This window comes from Nothobranchius furzeri, chromosome 5 (assembly GCF_043380555.1).
Source record: "Nothobranchius furzeri strain GRZ-AD chromosome 5, NfurGRZ-RIMD1, whole genome shotgun sequence".
NCBI lineage: Eukaryota > Metazoa > Chordata > Actinopteri > Cyprinodontiformes > Nothobranchiidae > Nothobranchius > Nothobranchius furzeri.
In genome coordinates this window covers 36,746,611-36,762,831 of record NC_091745.1, presented here as the reverse complement: position 1 = coordinate 36,762,831, position 16,221 = coordinate 36,746,611, and the positions used below count along the sequence as shown (strand labels likewise).

The following is a 16,221-nucleotide window of genomic DNA, read 5'->3' as shown; positions in this document are numbered from 1 at the left end:
CAGTCAGGTCAGATCATTTCGGGACGTCAGAGTTTGTACTCGCCACCCCCGGGTCCTCCTAGTCTTTCCATTTTGGGCCGTCAGGAGCCATCCCTAAGGGGGGGGGGGTCCTGTCACAATTCAATTCAATTCAATTCAAGTTTATTTATATAGCGCCAAATCACGACAAGAGTCATCTCAAGGCACTTCACATAGTAACATTCCAATTCACAGTTCATTAAGCCAATCAGAAATAATGTGTCCTATATAAGGAACCCAGCAAATTGCATCAAGTCACTGACTAGTGTCAGTGACTTTACAGCAATCCTCATACTAAGCAAGCATGCAGTGACAGTGGAGAGGAAAAACTCCCTTTTAACAGGAAGAAACCTCCAGAGAATCCTGGCTCAGTATAAGCAGCCATCCACCATGACTCACTGGGGATCAAGAAGACAGAGCAGACACACACACACACACACACGCGCACACACGCACACACACACAGGCACACACACACGCATGCACGCACACACACACACACACAATTCCAGTCCTTCAGCCATTCACTTCACACCAGACACCAGCTGAACTCCGCTTCCCAACATTACCCACACCGGTTTCCGCCTCTCCACGTCATCACGCACACCCTATTTTAGAAAGTCCTTGACAATAGTCTGTGCTCAGTCATCAAAGCTCCTTAGCTCTGTCCGTGGCCTAGGCGTTTTCCGCTCGTTTCGGAACTTGCGGCAACTCGCTCGGTATCGTGTTATCTCGTTTTGTCTTCATGTGTAGGAGCTAAAAGCAGTGTTTTGTGTACGTGCATGTTGACATGTTGCTTATCAATACCAGCCGTTTATCAGGCAGCCCAGCTGCTGAGTACATGCTCCAAAACATGTTGATCTGTCCAGCTTATGTAAGTCTCAACTACTTTTGACCATATTAGGATGTGGAAGTAGCACCCCATCATTTCTCAGAGGTGGGGGTTGAAGAGTATATGATGCTGCGTGGTGTAAGAGAACGTGGGCTTTGCAGGAGGATCTCCAGCCGAGGTGTTTAGATCGAAGCTGGACGCTGTCCCCATGAAGTGGTGGTGATGTATGGATGAGTAGTGTAAATAAACGCCCCACGCTGAGTTTGGACAAAACTTGTCTCTCTCTTGTTTTTGATAAGGAAAAAGAACCACATTTGGTGACCACGAAGGTGGAGTAGAGGCGTGCTCTTCGGATCGTTTCGCAGTCCACTGAACTTTGACTTCTGGGCCCTTAGGTAAGAACAGTTTTTGTTCAATTTTGGAGATATTCTGTGGATTGTGAAATGGTCTGAGAGAAAAAACATGCCCTTCTCATAAATTAGAAGTTATAATAACAAGAAGAGGCGTTTGTCCAGAACAGCGGTGATAAATATTCACACATGTGTGAAGTCAGCTGAGTCATTTTGATGACGGACAAAGTTTAAGTGACAAATTAAAGCTGGGACAGTGAAAATTGGAATAGATTTTGACAGCTGATAAAAAGTCCAGGGAGGACAAGTGAAAAAGGTCGACAATTGGGATCCAGTAGGGTGCCCCGGTGAAGCCGGGCTAAGACTGGGATCTGAGAAAAAGTGCTGAAGTTGTGACAGATAAGCTTGCCAGTGATTCGGTCTGTTCCTCGGGGACTGGTAAATTTCATGAGTTTTTGGCAAAGGCATGTGTTGACGTCATAGTTGCAGCAAAGTGGCTGTAAACAATTCTGGAGCTCGAATGCTGGAGAATTTGTTTGTTTGTGTGTGTGTGTTTGTCAGAGAAGTTTTGTGTGTGGGACAGGCGTGTGAGATAAGAGTGTGTGTGTGGAGGAGATAAGCGTGTGTGCGAGTTGAGAAGTGGGTGTGTGAGATGAACGAGGTGTGTCAGGCGCCAGAGAATTAGAGGAGGAAAAAAGAAAAACAAAGGAGTAATACAAATCAATATTATTCACTGCAGTGCTAAATTTTGATGTTTAATGTTATACAAATTTCAAAGTCTGTGATCTTGTTCTGATTAGTCTTTAAACAGAAAACCAGAAGTTAAAATAATAAGTTTTAGAGTGACATATATATAAATAAAAATATATGCTGAAGTGCACAAGCATGATAACTATTTTTACCAGCTGGGTAATGTGAAATATGAGAAATATAGATTATGATGAATAAATAAATAATAATGTTTATGCGTGTTGAGTGTGTGGCATAAAATGTTGCTTTGGTGTCAAATTGCTTTGAAGTGTGTTTTTCTTATCTCTATGCAAGTGTGAAAGCTTTGCTGTGTGTGGATAGGTTGGTGAGCCAGAGGGTGTAGAGAAACCCCACCCTGTGGGCTGAGTTTTGCTCACACACAAGCTTGAGTTTCAGCATAAGGCTATTTTTAGCCTGCCACTGCAGCACAGCTGCTGAAAAAAAAAACATATTGAATCCAGATTTAAAAGGTTCACCTATAAAAACTTTCAGGCATTAAGTTTTTCTTTCAACAATAACTAAAGCTTTTTTGAACTAACTTTACTTTAGTGTTACATCAGAAGAGATTTGATTTTAAGGCATTTACAATAAGAAGATAAATTGTTCAACATTTGTGTAAACAGAGCAACAACAGATTACTCAAGACCACAGCATCATATGTCACCAGTATCTGTTTCAACTTTAAATTCTTGTTTTATTTTCAGGAGATTATAAATAATTAGTTTACTAATCAGAGGAATAATAAGTGTCACTGAAAATTCAAAATGTCGGTCACGCCAGCAGGAATTTTGGGAGCAAAGAATCCTGCTTTAGCAAAAGAGATAAAGCACATGTCGGAGAAGTGGTCAAAACGGACGAGAAAACTATGCAATCCGTGGCCATCTGAAGGCACTTTCGACGTAGTAGCGTGCGATAATTTGGAATTGAGAATTCAGGATCATAAAGCAGATGGGTCCAAGAAAAGACAGCAGAAAAGAGAAAAGGAAATTCAGATCCTGGATTTATTCAGGAATGAAGGAAAGATTTACAGACAGAACTTTAAACAGGCCATCCTTAAAATGAAAGACAAATTGGACAAACCCCAGAAGGAAGTGAAGGCCCCAGCAGAAGAGGGCCTGTATCCCCTCTTGGGAACCGTTACAATTACGGGAGATTTTGATTTGCGCGACACATTCGACAAAGGTCCTAAGGGTTTAGATGTTGACAATGCAATTTTAAAATTAACAACATCACCCAAACCAGTATGGTAGACAGCAGCCTGGACCACAGAGACGATTTCCAAATCGTTTCCCCAATCGCTACCCAACCCGACAAGGCTGGGTGCAGCAGAACCGACCCCCACTTCCAGGTTCATGTTGGGGGTGTGGCCAGATGGGTCACCTGTATCGAGACTGTCCGAATCCAATTCCAAACCCTGAATGGTCTGGGCATGGTCGTGGAACACGACCAAACCGGGGAAGAGGAGGTCCAGTTAATCCATGGGCAGCACAACAAGGATTCTAGGGATGCCCGGAGGGCCCTGGGGGGGAGGAGCAACTACCAATTTTAATAGCTAACGCCAATAAAGAACCAGTGATCAATGTTAAAATAGAAGGCAAATCGGTCCCAATGTTAGTAGATACTGGGGCAACCTACTCATGCATAAAATCAAATTATGCAACTCATCTCCCCATGTCTGAGAAAAGCGTAAAGACAACAGGGTTCTCGGGAACAAAACAAATAAACCCCTTAACAGCTCCAATAAGACTAGCAGTTGATGACAGTGAAATTGTAATCCCAATTCTGATTTCAGACCAAACTCCAGTTAATCTACTAGGAAGAGATGCATTGTGTAAACTAAAAACAAAAATCTGGTGCACACCAGAAGGATTTTATGTAGATAGCTCTGGAATAAACTTTCAAATGACTGCTCAGACAGAATACGCTAAGGTCTACTGGCTTGGTGACATTAACAAGCCAGTCTCAGAGATGTTTCAACAATGGGAAAAATTTATTGAAGCTCAAATTCCAGAAGCTACTGTACCGTTCAGTGACTATCACTGCACAATGACTTATGATCCATCATGCAGTAGAATCTTTGAAGAAAAATGGGACAAAGAAACAAAAGACTTGCACGTTAGGCTAGGGTCACAATACATCGTGATAGGACAGCAAGGTGCAGCTGTGAATGTGGAAGAAAACCCATTTATTGAAAAATGGCACACTGTGCCAGAATCAGCACCACACATTACCTTAATGGTAAACAAAGGCTTTGAGTCAAGAGATCTTGGACCAATGATGTTAACAGCAACTAAAACAGAGTGGCAGAAAACAGATAACCCGCTAATCTATACTACAAAAAATGCAGAAATGATTAAAATTCTCTGCGGCACCATCATGATGTCAAAACCACAGGTTGTAACAGTCGCAAACAAAAAACACATGCAAGGTGTAGCAGAATCAGAAACAGTTCAAAACAAGTTGAAAGCTGACATGCTAAAACAGGTTCCAGACCAGCTATGGTCTAAACATGACACGGATGTTGGACTGGTAACATCGGCAACTCCAGTTCAAGTGGAACTGAAGCCAAATGCAAGACTGCCTTATCGACCCAAATACCCACTAAAGCCAGAGGCAGAAGAGGGTATAAATGCAACTATTGAAGGTCTAATTCAAGCAGGAGTACTAAAAGAAACCTATAGCACATGTAACACTCCAATTCTGCCAGTGCTAAAAGCAGACAAGCTCAAGTACAGACTGGTACATGATTTAAGAGCTGTAAATGAAGTGATCACTGACTTTGACGCAGACGTGCCAAATCCAAGCACATTACTGAGTAACATCGATGGGGAAGCTAAATACTTCACGGTAATTGATCTGTGTTCAGCATTTTTTAGCATCCCATTGGCCAAAGAATCACAATATCTTTTTGCTTTCACGTTTTGTGGGAGACAGCTCACGTACAGAAGGCTACCACAAGGGCTAAAACACAGTCCACACATCTTTAATCAGATTTTGAAACAGAGCCTCGAAGGCATCGAGGTGAACAGCACTGTGATTCAGTATGTTGATGACCTACTGATTTGCGCACGAACAATCGATGATTGTCATCGTGACTCCATTAAAGTCCTCCAGAAGTTAGCTCGGGGAGGACACAAAGCCTCTCTGACAAAGCTTCAGTACTGCCAACCACAGGTAGAGTACCTAGGGAGAGTAATCTCCCATGGGACTGTCGTCATCTCACCAGAACACGTGGAAGGTGTGAGCAAAGCTCCACAACCACAAACTGTTGGACAAATGATGACATTTCTGGGAATGACTGGTTTCATCTCCGAGTGGATTGAAAACTATGCTGAAAAAACCGCACCACTTAGGGCACTGATTAAAGATGCTGGAAGTGAGTCTTTAAAATCGACTCTAAAATGGACAAATGAAGCTAAGATAGCTTTTGAAACCATCAAACAAGACATGCAAACTGCGCCAAGTTTAGCAACACCTGACTACACAAAACCATTTTTGCTGTACGTCGCAAACAGACATGACATGTATGCCTCTGCAGTGTTAATGCAGGACACATGCAGTGGACGTCGGAAACAACCTATTGCGTACTACAGTGCAAAACTTGACAATGTGGCACAGGGATGGCCCCCTTGTTATCAAGGATTGGCTGCTTTGCATTATGCTTATGAGAAAGCCTCAGTGATAACAATGGGATATCCTGTCACCATCTACACACATCACAAAATATCTGAACTAATCAACCGAGGGAAGTTTGTGTTAAACCAAGCAAGATGCCTGCAGTATATGCCACTACTGACATATCCTGACGTTGTCATAAAGAGGTGTACCGCAGCAAACCCTGCGAACAGTGTTCCCTTTGAGTTTGAAGGAGAACCACATTGCTGCATAGCCGAGGTATCTAGATACACTAAGCTAAGGCCTGATTTGGAATCTACCCCTTTCGACCAATCTGAGTTCACCTATTTTGTTGATGGTTCATGTTTTAGAGACTACTTAGGAAACCATGCAGCGTTTGCTGTTGTGGAAAAAGTAGGTGACAGATTTGAAACAGTAAAAGCTGAAAAGTGTAACCAACCCTGTTCTGCACAGCTAGCGGAACTCAAAGCCCTGACCGAAGCTTGCAAGTTGGCAAGTGGCCAGGTAGCAACTATCTACACTGACTCTGCATACGCACATGGTGTTTGCCACCTGTTTGGAAGTGTGTGGAGACAAAGAGGTTTTAAGAAGACGGACGGTACACCCATCCTTCACGGAAAGCAGATCAACGAGCTGATCTCAGCAATGATGCTTCCATCGAAACTGGCCATTGTAAAGTGCCCTGCGCACCGCAAGGGTAACTGTGATGTCATCAGAGGCAACAATGCAGCAGATGAGGCAGCAAAATCTGCCTCCAGGTGTGAAGAAGCCATTTTGACACCTGTAATATCATTAGAGCCTGTAATAACACCAGAAGACATCATTCTGATTCAGGAAAAGGCAGAGAAAAGCGAGCAGCAGTGTTGGAGAAGAAGAGGTGCAACAATGGACTCAAGCGGCTTGTGGAGGTCTCATGAGGGCTTGATCGTTGCACCTGTCTCCTTGCTGACGATGCTAATGTCGGAAAGCCACGGTCCTGATCATTGTGGTCGTGCAGAGGTGCTGAAAAGACTTAACAAACAAGGTTACTGGTCGCCATACCTAAAAGCCATGGTTGAGGAAGTAATAGATCAGTGTGACATTTGTGCTGAGAACAATGTAAAAAAGGGCATCACAGTCCCAGCGGGACACATTCCAGTGCCCGAAGGTCCTTTCAAACATTTGGTCATTGACTATGTTGACATGATTAAGTCTGTGCATGGAAAACGGTACATTCTGGTGATCATTGACAGATTCAGTCGGTGGATCGAAGCCGTTCCCTCTAAAGATCTAGGTTCAGAAACAGTGGTAAAGTTTCTAGTCAGAGAAGTGATTCCTCGCTTTGGTATCCCGTCGGAAATAAGCTCGGACAATGGTCCTGCTTTTGTTGAAAAAGTCCTTAAAGGTGTGTTGCAACAACTAAGGATAAAGCAACGATTAGGATCAGTTTATCACCCCCAGAGCCAAGGGATGGTCGAGCGAGCGAATCTGACGTTGAAGTCTAAAATCTGCAAAATCTGTGCTTGTACTAACCTTAACTGGGTTGATGCATTGCCGCTTGCCTTAATGAGCTATCGCATGCAAACTAACAGAAGCACGCATCTTTCACCTCATGAGGTCCTAACAGGCAGGCCAATGCCAGCTCCTCAGCTTAGAGGACCCCACAAGGGGCCTTCGCTGGAACAGCTAGAGCTTGAATTCAAAAGCTATATCAAGCAACTAACCAGCATCCATAAAGCCATCTATTTGCAGGAAAAGAGAAAGGAGCTCGTCTCTAGCGCAGGCGCAGACGGGCCGGTAGTTCCTGGAGACCAGGTGTACATCAAAGTTTTCAGGAGGAAGTGGCACGAACCGCGACGAGAGGGTCCCTACAAAGTGGTTCGAGCAACGCCAACAGCAGTCCAGGTCGAAGGAGGATCGACGTGGCATCATCTGACGCACTGCACGAAAGTCAAAGACAAAACTCAGGGCAGTATTGTGTCTGACGTAACAAACCGGCATGATGGCCGGAGGAAAGAATGGCGTGCTAAGCCTGATGACAGTTCTGTTTTGGATGACACTAGGGGGTCTGATGATGGTGCTGGAGGAGGTGAAGATGGAGACGATGGCCGAGGAGCAACTCGTCGACCCATCACAAGAGCATACGCCAGACGACTTGGTCAACGACGAGGCAGCACACCGTGATCAAGTTAAGTACAATTCAGCAGGCCGGATGCAACATAGGTCGGCATCCCTGCCTGCATTCGACGTAGCAATTGTTAAAACTGGTGTTATAACCACAGTTCCAAGTAATGTTTTAACTACTAGCGCTACTGCTACTGTGATCCCTGATGTTTTGACTACCACAGCCCCTGTTGGAGAGGTGAGGGCCGACTGGAGCTCTTCCTCTCTTTTACAGCTAGTGACTCCACTGATTTTAAGATCTAAAACAACGCCAATTAGCAAGCTGAGAAGCGTAACCGCTAAGCCACCTGTCAGTACTACAACTCCCACAGGAGGTGTAGCTGTGAAATCTGGCTTTCCCACTGCAACCTCTGGTAGTAACCATGTTCGTAATCCCACTCAGAAAGGACAAAATGAACAAGAAGTGACCAATCGCAAAGCTGTACCTAAGCCACTATTTGGGCCAATTAGACCTAGGTCCGGCGGTAACACAGGGCCTATCTCCCCTAGAGCGAGCAGACAATTGGCTATGGAGGATAGGCTTTGGGATGCCGCCATGCAAAATAGTTGGTATAAATGGGCTTTGTATACGACAAGAGAAATGACTCCTAATGACTGCATAGTGTGCGCTCAAGCACCCGGAATGTTACCTGAGGTTGTTCCAGAAAAGTATACTTCTAGTGAATGTACCATTACACAACGACGCACATGTAAGACTAGAAAGGAAATAGAGATAAATAAAAAGATTCCACCTCTTCTTAAGATGCCATTGTGTGGATTCCAATGCAGATTGCTCCATGGTACACGAGACAAGTACAAATATGTTGAAAAATATGCAGAATATAACATCCTAGAGGAATGTGCTGAATTTGCGATCCAAACAGACCAAAATGGTCCTCCAATGGACTACAAAATTGATTATAGTGCTGATTATGAATGTTTTGCAAGTGGAGGTTTCGCTGACGATGGAGGAGTGGACGTAGGTAATACATCTGTCAATTGTAACGTCACTTGGGTATTATCCTGGTTCCCGCATGCAAATGTGACACCACTTCTCATTGACACCCCTGTTTGGTATGAAAACCCTGTAACTCTTAGTCAGGATTGTGATGACATATCGATGACGATTCCCACTCTGGATCTCATAGGTGAGCAAGACATTCCAGTGGCCGACAGCTACTGGATGTGTGGTGGTGATGTTCTAATGAATGTTTTGCCAAGTTTTTGGGTTGGGTTGTGTACGCTAGTACGTATGAAAGTTCCAGTGACTATCTTGCATGAAGGTGTGAGTGAATTACTTCAGTTGGAGACTACCAATAGATGTAGGACAAAAAGGTATGATGTGTTTGATCATAAAGTGCATTTAAACGCCATAGGACTGCCAACAGGAATTCCCATAGAATTTCAAGCCAGAGATGAGGTAATAGCTGGTTTAGAGTCAATTCTTCCTTGGATAACAATAAATAAGAATGTGAAATGGATCAACTATGTTTATTTTAATCAGCAAAGAATCTTAAATTACACAGTAAATAACCTTGGCCTCTTGGGTGAACAACTTCATGCCACCGTCAAAATGACTTTGCAGCACGACCAGGCTTTGGACTGGTTGCTGGCCGAGAAAGGTGGACTCTGTAAGTTTCTGAACTCCAGTGGGCAAGAATGTTGCACCTACATTCCAAGTAATACGGCCCCTGATGGTGCATTTACTGAAGGAATGAGGAAATTGAAAGATTTAAAGATAGAGCTGAGGGAGAATGCAGGCAGGGAAAGCTGGTCCTTAGACTCCTTAGCCCTCAAATTGGGTCAGTGGGGAGCTATTTTGGTAAAAGCAGGAATTAGTGCAATAGTAGTACTAATTCTGATTTCTCTATTGGCATGTTGCATCCTACCTGTTGTGAGGAGACTGTGGGAGCGAACTCTGGCTGCCCAAATGAACCTTGCTGCGTCGTCTCAATATGTGCAAATGGAAATGGCCGCAATGGACTCAGCACGACACCCAATGTGCCTGAAGAATGGGAAGGCTGATGGGACAACGGCGGAGTAATCTTTGCGTCTCATCAGAGATGTTGCTGTTGTGGTTACATGCACTCGACTAAGGAATCGGCCTCAAAGTCCTCTTCCAGCGGCAAGACCCCTGCAGCAGTCATCAATAAAACTGAACTTGACTCTTGTGTTTTCTTCACTCCATTTCTTTTTTCAGTTCTGCAACTGGGACTCTGACTCCGTTCTCTATTTCAGTTGAGCAGTTGTGTTGTTACATTAAGTATATTCATTACACCTCCTGTTGTGTTTAACTTTTATAGGTTTAGTCACTTCGACATCATCTAGTCGTTCATTCGTATCCACGTCAATCATTTATTTCACGAGTTTGTATTTTTGATTGCATATTCACGTACAGTTACTGGTTGCAATATTGCTAAGGGTAATTAATGCTCGATCATGCTTATGATTTTTGTTCTTTGTTGGAAGGTTTCATCAGTTTGTTTTCTCTTACGTGTGTTCTTTTGTTAATTCACTGTTACCAAATGTCTGCCATATACTTAGGCTAGGCTTGCATGCTCACTCTGTGCTTTATGTGATCGTCCTGTTTGGGGCCAGGAGGTCAAGGGGGAATTTTTCCTGTTAAGAACAGCGGACAGGTTTTCGCCCCCTTTGTCACGATGTGGAGGGAAGGTGAGGGAGGAAGAGCGGATCATTCAGGCAGGTAAATCAACCCAGGCCAGACAACAGCAGACATTTGGTTCCTTTTAATGGTCAGGAGTGCAGACACAACAGGGTAGACGGATGTGAACATAAACTGACATGTAACGAGTACGAACCGACAAAACTACAAGCAACACACAAGGCTTATATACACACTGGGATGGGTAATCAGGTAACAAGAGGCAGGTGGACACAATTAAGGAAAAACTCAAGGCACAGGGGAGCAATAATGTGACATTACCCCCTTCTCAAGGGCGGCTCCTGACGCCCAGCAGCACCCGCTCACGGGCAACACAAAAACACAAGTCACCAAAGTCACTGAGAGTCAGGGGACCAGCGTCCAAGGGCGGGGCAAAGCCACAGGGATTCGAGACCACTGGAACCAGGAGCACAGGAATACAAACTCGAAAGACAGGATCTCTCAAGCGGGGCAAAGCAGGAACCTCCGCTAACCAGCTGTAACGAAGGTAGCCAGAGGAGCAGCAGGAGGACAAGTAGGCATGGGGAAATCCAGCAGCAGCGGCGTAACACCCCTCCGACCCACCAGAAGGAGAGGAGGCATCCAGAGGAGAGACACCGCACTGAAAGCGCAGACCCAGAAGGCGAAGACGCAGCACCTCGAAGCCTGACCCACCAGGAACACAGAGGTGGCGCCAGGTTACACTGCGCCTGGCCAGCAGCGTCAACAGCAGATGGAGATGAGGAGAACAACCAGATCGACCACCCGGAGAGTTGTGGATGCGCCGATCGAGCGTCGCGTCCTCCTCAATCTTGAGCACAGGAAATCCCCAGAAGACCTGGGCAACTCACTGCAGGATCCTTTTGGTCGGTTCGTTCTGTCACGATGTGGAGGGAAGGTGAGGGAGGAAGAGCGGATCCTTCAGGCAGGTAAATCAACCCAGGCCAGACAACAGCAGACATTTGGTTCCTTTTAATGGTCAGGAGTGCAGACACAACAGGGTAGACGGATGTGAACATAAACTGACATGTAACGAGTACGAACCGACAAAACTACAAGCAACACACAAGGCTTATATACACACTGGGATGGGTAATCAGGTAACAAGAGGCAGGTGGACACAATTAAGGAAAAACTCAAGGCACAGGGGAGCAATAATGTGACACCCTTACAGTTTGCGCATGCATTTTGATGTGTTACTGAGCTGGTTAAAGACGTCACATTCCATATTGTGTTTTGAAGCTGATACTTACTTTGTGTACTCATCCAAGTGTTGGTTTGCAGTTACTTCGTCGTTACATATATACCTATATAGTTTGGTTGAAGTTTGTAGTGTATTTGTCATTTTGCCATTCAACACCCATTTACTGGTTTATGTTAACATTCACTTATGTGTTATGTTATATGTTATGTAGCCAGCTAATTAATGGGGGTGGACACCCCCATGGGGGGGATCTGTAGGAGCTAAAAGCAGTGTTTTGTGTACATGCATGTTGACATGTTGCTTATCAATACCAGCCGTTTATCAGGCAGCCCAGCTGCTGAGTACATGCTCCAAAACATGTTGATCTGTCCAGCTTATGTAAGTCTCAACTACTTTTGACCATATTAGGATGTGGAAGTAGCACCCCATCATTTCTCAGAGGTGGGGGTTGAAGAGTATATGATGCTGCGTGGTGTAGGAGAACGTGGGCTTTGCAGGAGGATCTCCAGCCGAGGTGTTTAGATCGAAGCTGGACGCTGTCCCCATGAAGTGTTGGTGATGTATGGATGAGTAGTGTAAATAAACGCCCCACGCTGAGTTTGGACAAAACTTGTCTCTCTCTCTTGTTTTTGATAAGGAAAAAGAACCACACGTTTCCAGCGTGTCGGCTCAATCCACCACGCCGTTGCACCAGGAGCCTCCGTGCTCACCTCGCTCAATGGCTCCTTGGTCCTAGCCAACGCTCCAGCTCAAGTCGGACGGCCACAGCTCAACCTGTCGCTTCGGCCCGTCATTCACGCCGGGCGATTCCAGAGCTCCCACGCTCCTCAGCACCATCTTCAACCTCTAAACAGTAAGCCTGTTCCTTTTACCTTCTGGAACATCGCCACGTCCTCGTTTCCCTTCTTGGCTCGTGCCGGCGTTCCTATATTAAATGCGTGTTAGACGTCACCCATCTCTAGCACTTCCGCGTTTGGTTGTTGTTACACGCTACAGCCCTCCTCACTGCTCACTCAGTTGAGCCAAGGTGAGGAGACCTGACACTTTGATAGTTAATGTTTTTCTAATCCAAATGTAAGAATCTGACAAAATGACCTAACTTAGTAAAAATCCCAGTTATTATGCTGAATTTGTCACGTTGTGGGTGTGGATGACAGCGGACCGTGTGTGGAGGAGCTGACCCGGAGGCAAAAATGCAGGCTTGGATAAAGTAAAAATGGTTTTAATAACAGAGCGGGAACGACAGGACAAAAACAATGCTGACTACAAACACAATGATCTGACAAAGACTGATACAAGGAGGGAGGTATAAATACACAGGGCAAATGAGGAACACATGGGCAGGTAACAAGGGGCAGGTGAAAACAATAAGGACTAATCAAGGGCAGGAGAGAGACACAATCAGGGAGGCAGGGGCAGACGTGACAGAATTGTGATCTGAGTGATGATGCTCCATCTGCTGGTTAAACTGAGGACAGAGTTATCTGTGGTTTGTCACCAGTCAGAAGTAGCTCCTGTTGTGTTTCTAAGGCTCACATCTGATGGATTCAGAAACACTGATTAGATATTCACAACATCTAATTTAAAACCTGCTCCCCGTCCATTTCCATTGCATTTAGAAGCATTTATTGTTTTAAAAATAATCTACAGCATGAATGAAAACAAAGAGCACAACGTTCGTTTAACTGAAAGTGACGGAAGTAGTCAGCATTAGTGGTCACTTCTTTTCTGGATCATCTCAGATCCTGTTCTTCATACTGAGTGAGATAGAAAGTGTTAATGTTAGAATATGTGCACACATCACAGGTGTTTATCTTACCATTTCAATATTGTTGTGTTCTGTTGCTGAATAAAGAGAAGAGGAGAAAACAAAAGGTTTATTTATTTTTATTCATGTCCCAGATAAATTTATTATCCACTAGCAGCTGTTTAGATGATACCTTTGACCAGATCCTGTACCTGCAGCCTTCCTCTGCTTCCACTTCATGTGTGTGTACAGTCCTCCTGCAGCTGCACCCATCAGGAGGACAAGATGGACACATAACCTGATAAGTGTCTGCAGAGCTGAGGAGAAGAAACACCTCATTACCTTTGCTCCTTCTTACAGGAACAGGGCAAAATGCACTTATTTTAGAAAGTTTAACAAATGATGAAATCCATTAATAATCCATACAGAAATCAGCGTGCCACTCCTTCAGGGCCATGGTTGAACCTTCTCTCTTCACTGAACAAATGAATTCATCTGAGCTTTGAGGCCAAACTGTGAGAAGCATCATGCTGATCAGTGTTTTATTGACAGTCGTTGATCTGCTCTGCCAACCTTCTCGACTGGTTCCAGACCAGCTTAGGTTAAAGTTTTCTTCACATTGTTCAGCACAAGTTAGCACACAGGTGAGCTTCACTCCTGCTGACGTGGACTCTGCCGTAACTGTAATGTTAAAAAATCAACAGGGATAATTTGGCGATCTGATGATGGTTTCTGGATCCATTTAGCAGTCTTGACCCTTACCATCGAGTGTGTGCAGCCTGATTTTGTTGAGGACTCTTTGCAGGCCGGTGGACTCAGTACACTGATATTCTCCTGCATTCAGAGGACTCAGTTTACTGATCACCAACGATGAGTCTTCATCCAGGTGAAATGCTTTTGTTGGGCTGGTTTCAGATGACATGTTTCTCAGTGGTGTTTTGTTCACAGTCCACTCTGTGTTGCCTCCAGAACTGAGAGAGGAAGTGCAAGTGAGTGACACTGACTCACCCACAGCAGCAAACACTTCCTCCAGGCCACCTACAGGAAAACAAACAGCAGTCAGTCCCTTTCTGTACTTATTAAAGCACAACCTTCACCTGTTAGCTTATTACCTTCTACTGTAGTCTCATAACTGACAGAGGCTTTAATCTGGTTGTTCTGTAGGACGTGACATTTCCACGTTCTATGATGGTCCGTCAGTTTTTTGGTGATGAAAAGTTTAGAGACGCAAGCAAATAGATTCTCAGATCTAAATCTTTGACCATTTAGTGGTTCATCATTCTGGTCAGTCCATCAGATGTGGATGTCTGAGTTTCTGCTGCAAGGCACGTATCCTTTAAATGTGTTCAGATAACAGTGAAGCTCTATTGTGCCCTCTGCAGGAGTTTGGCTCTCAATAACTTGTGAAAAATGAAACAAAATTAGTTTTCCATGAGAAACCAGAATATGAAATAAAGATAATCCTGCTTACCTTCAAGGATCCGAAGTGAAACACTTGACTTAAGTGATCCGCTTTGACAGGTGTACATGTGGGCATCATCAGGTTTGACTTGAGCGATTTCCAAGGAACAGTCCTTCAACAGATGATACCTGGCATCTGCAGATGTCACCCTTCCATCCATCACCACATCAGAAAACCAGCCGGGAACCCTTTCTTCCATCTTCCAGTTTATCGAGGAGCACGACTCAGAAGGTACGCCACATGGCAAACAGATACTTTGTCCTTCAGTGGAAACCACCAGAGATGGATCTGTTTGGAATAGAAACAAACAAGCATGCATGGTCTTACTTCACTTGTTGCTATTGTGTGGTGTTGTGTGTCGCATCGTGTCATTCTATAAACGTTGGTATAAAGTTTGTTTATATTTAATTTGTTGATTGAATTGACGTATAAATAAGCATCCATATTTAATTTCATTAAAACCAACCAACACACCATTCTATTTACCGACTGAGGGACAATAAAGAAAAGTTCTATTCTACTCTATTCTATTCTAAAGAAGTAAAAACTGACAGTAACTCACAGCTAACATCATTAAATACATCTGGGATGTTCTTTTGTGAATTGCTAATTTAATAGTATTTTCTGCGAGTTCTGTGTCTCTATTTGAACAATTTGGTGATAAAAACAAGGAGATTTTCCAGCAGGCCATCAAAAACCTCTTTTCATTTATTTAATTACAGCCATAATAACTAAGTAGCTACACTGGTGTTTTAGAATAATACAAAATGAAGTAGAACAGATACACAAGGTAGAACAATATCCAAAAATACACATTTACTAGAGGTTTGAAAAAGTTTCTGCTTAGAAAATGCTAATTACCAGTAGAATAAAGTCCAGCTGCTGCCCCTGAGGAACGCATGAGACAGAAAACCAACAATGACAGGATACTCATCCTTCTTTCATCAGATGTTTTCTGGTAGATGTTTCTTGCTTATTGAGACAAAATTGTCCCGTCAGCAATTCTTTCTTAAAATATGTCAGGAAATGACAATATGACACCCCACAAGGGGAAGCTCTGTTCAGATAAAAGCCCTGTTTGTTCTCTTCTCTCTGTGGTATTTTTGCTCTTTGTGGGGCGTTTGTTCGAGAGTTAGTTCTAATTCGTGAAATTATGAAAATCCACGAGTGACACAAACTTCACTGGAGATGTGAAAGTTAACATCTTCAAATATGTATGTGTGTTTTCCTAATAACAGAACCTGAGTGCAGACTAAAATGAAAAGTGAACTCATGTGGCCACTAGAAGGTGTCGGACGTTGTCACAGGGTTGAGTCAACTGGGTGTTTTATTTAGAAATGTTAGCAGAACGAGTCAGAAGTGTCTCAGAAATATGGCAAGCCAAATGAGCATTTATTCTGATATCAGGATATCAGCCA

At 43.9% G+C, this 16,221-nt stretch overlaps 1 protein-coding gene across 3 annotated transcripts; it reads right to left on the bottom strand.

Moving 5' to 3' along the window:
* Nucleotides 1–13,190: 13,190 nt before the first annotated feature.
* Nucleotides 13,191–15,777, bottom strand: LOC107378675 (hemicentin-2). 3 transcript variants are annotated; one of them, XM_054740326.2, is made up of 7 exons: nt 15,665–15,777; nt 14,813–15,091; nt 14,104–14,379; nt 13,768–14,022; nt 13,554–13,658; nt 13,414–13,439; nt 13,191–13,351 (listed from the first exon to the last, which is right to left on the bottom strand). In XM_054740326.2, the coding sequence occupies exons 1-7, from the start codon at nt 15,735–15,737 to the stop codon at nt 13,328–13,330; spliced, it is 1,038 nt and encodes a 345-aa protein (XP_054596301.2). In that variant the 5' UTR covers nt 15,738–15,777; the 3' UTR covers nt 13,191–13,327. The 3 variants fall into 3 exon arrangements, with proteins under 3 accessions (XP_054596301.2, XP_070407744.1, XP_070407743.1); XM_070551643.1 differs by having other exon boundaries at nt 13,213–13,351; nt 13,535–13,658; XM_070551642.1 differs by having other exon boundaries at nt 13,278–13,439; nt 13,535–13,658.
* Between the last annotated feature and the right edge of the window lie 444 nt (nt 15,778–16,221).

Excerpts from the sequence above, each read along its gene's own strand:
- LOC107378675 (XM_054740326.2), bottom strand. The coding sequence starts at position 15,737 with ATGAGTATCCTGTCATTGTTGGTTTTCTGTCTCATGCGTTCCTCAGGG. Across the intron at positions 14,380-14,812 it reads TTCACTTCGGATCCTTGAAG|GTGGCCTGGAGGAAGTGTTT; the intron begins GTAAGCAGGATT and ends GTTTTCCTGTAG. Across the intron at positions 14,023-14,103 it reads CAGGCTGCACACACTCGATG|TTACGGCAGAGTCCACGTCA; the intron begins GTAAGGGTCAAG and ends TTAACATTACAG.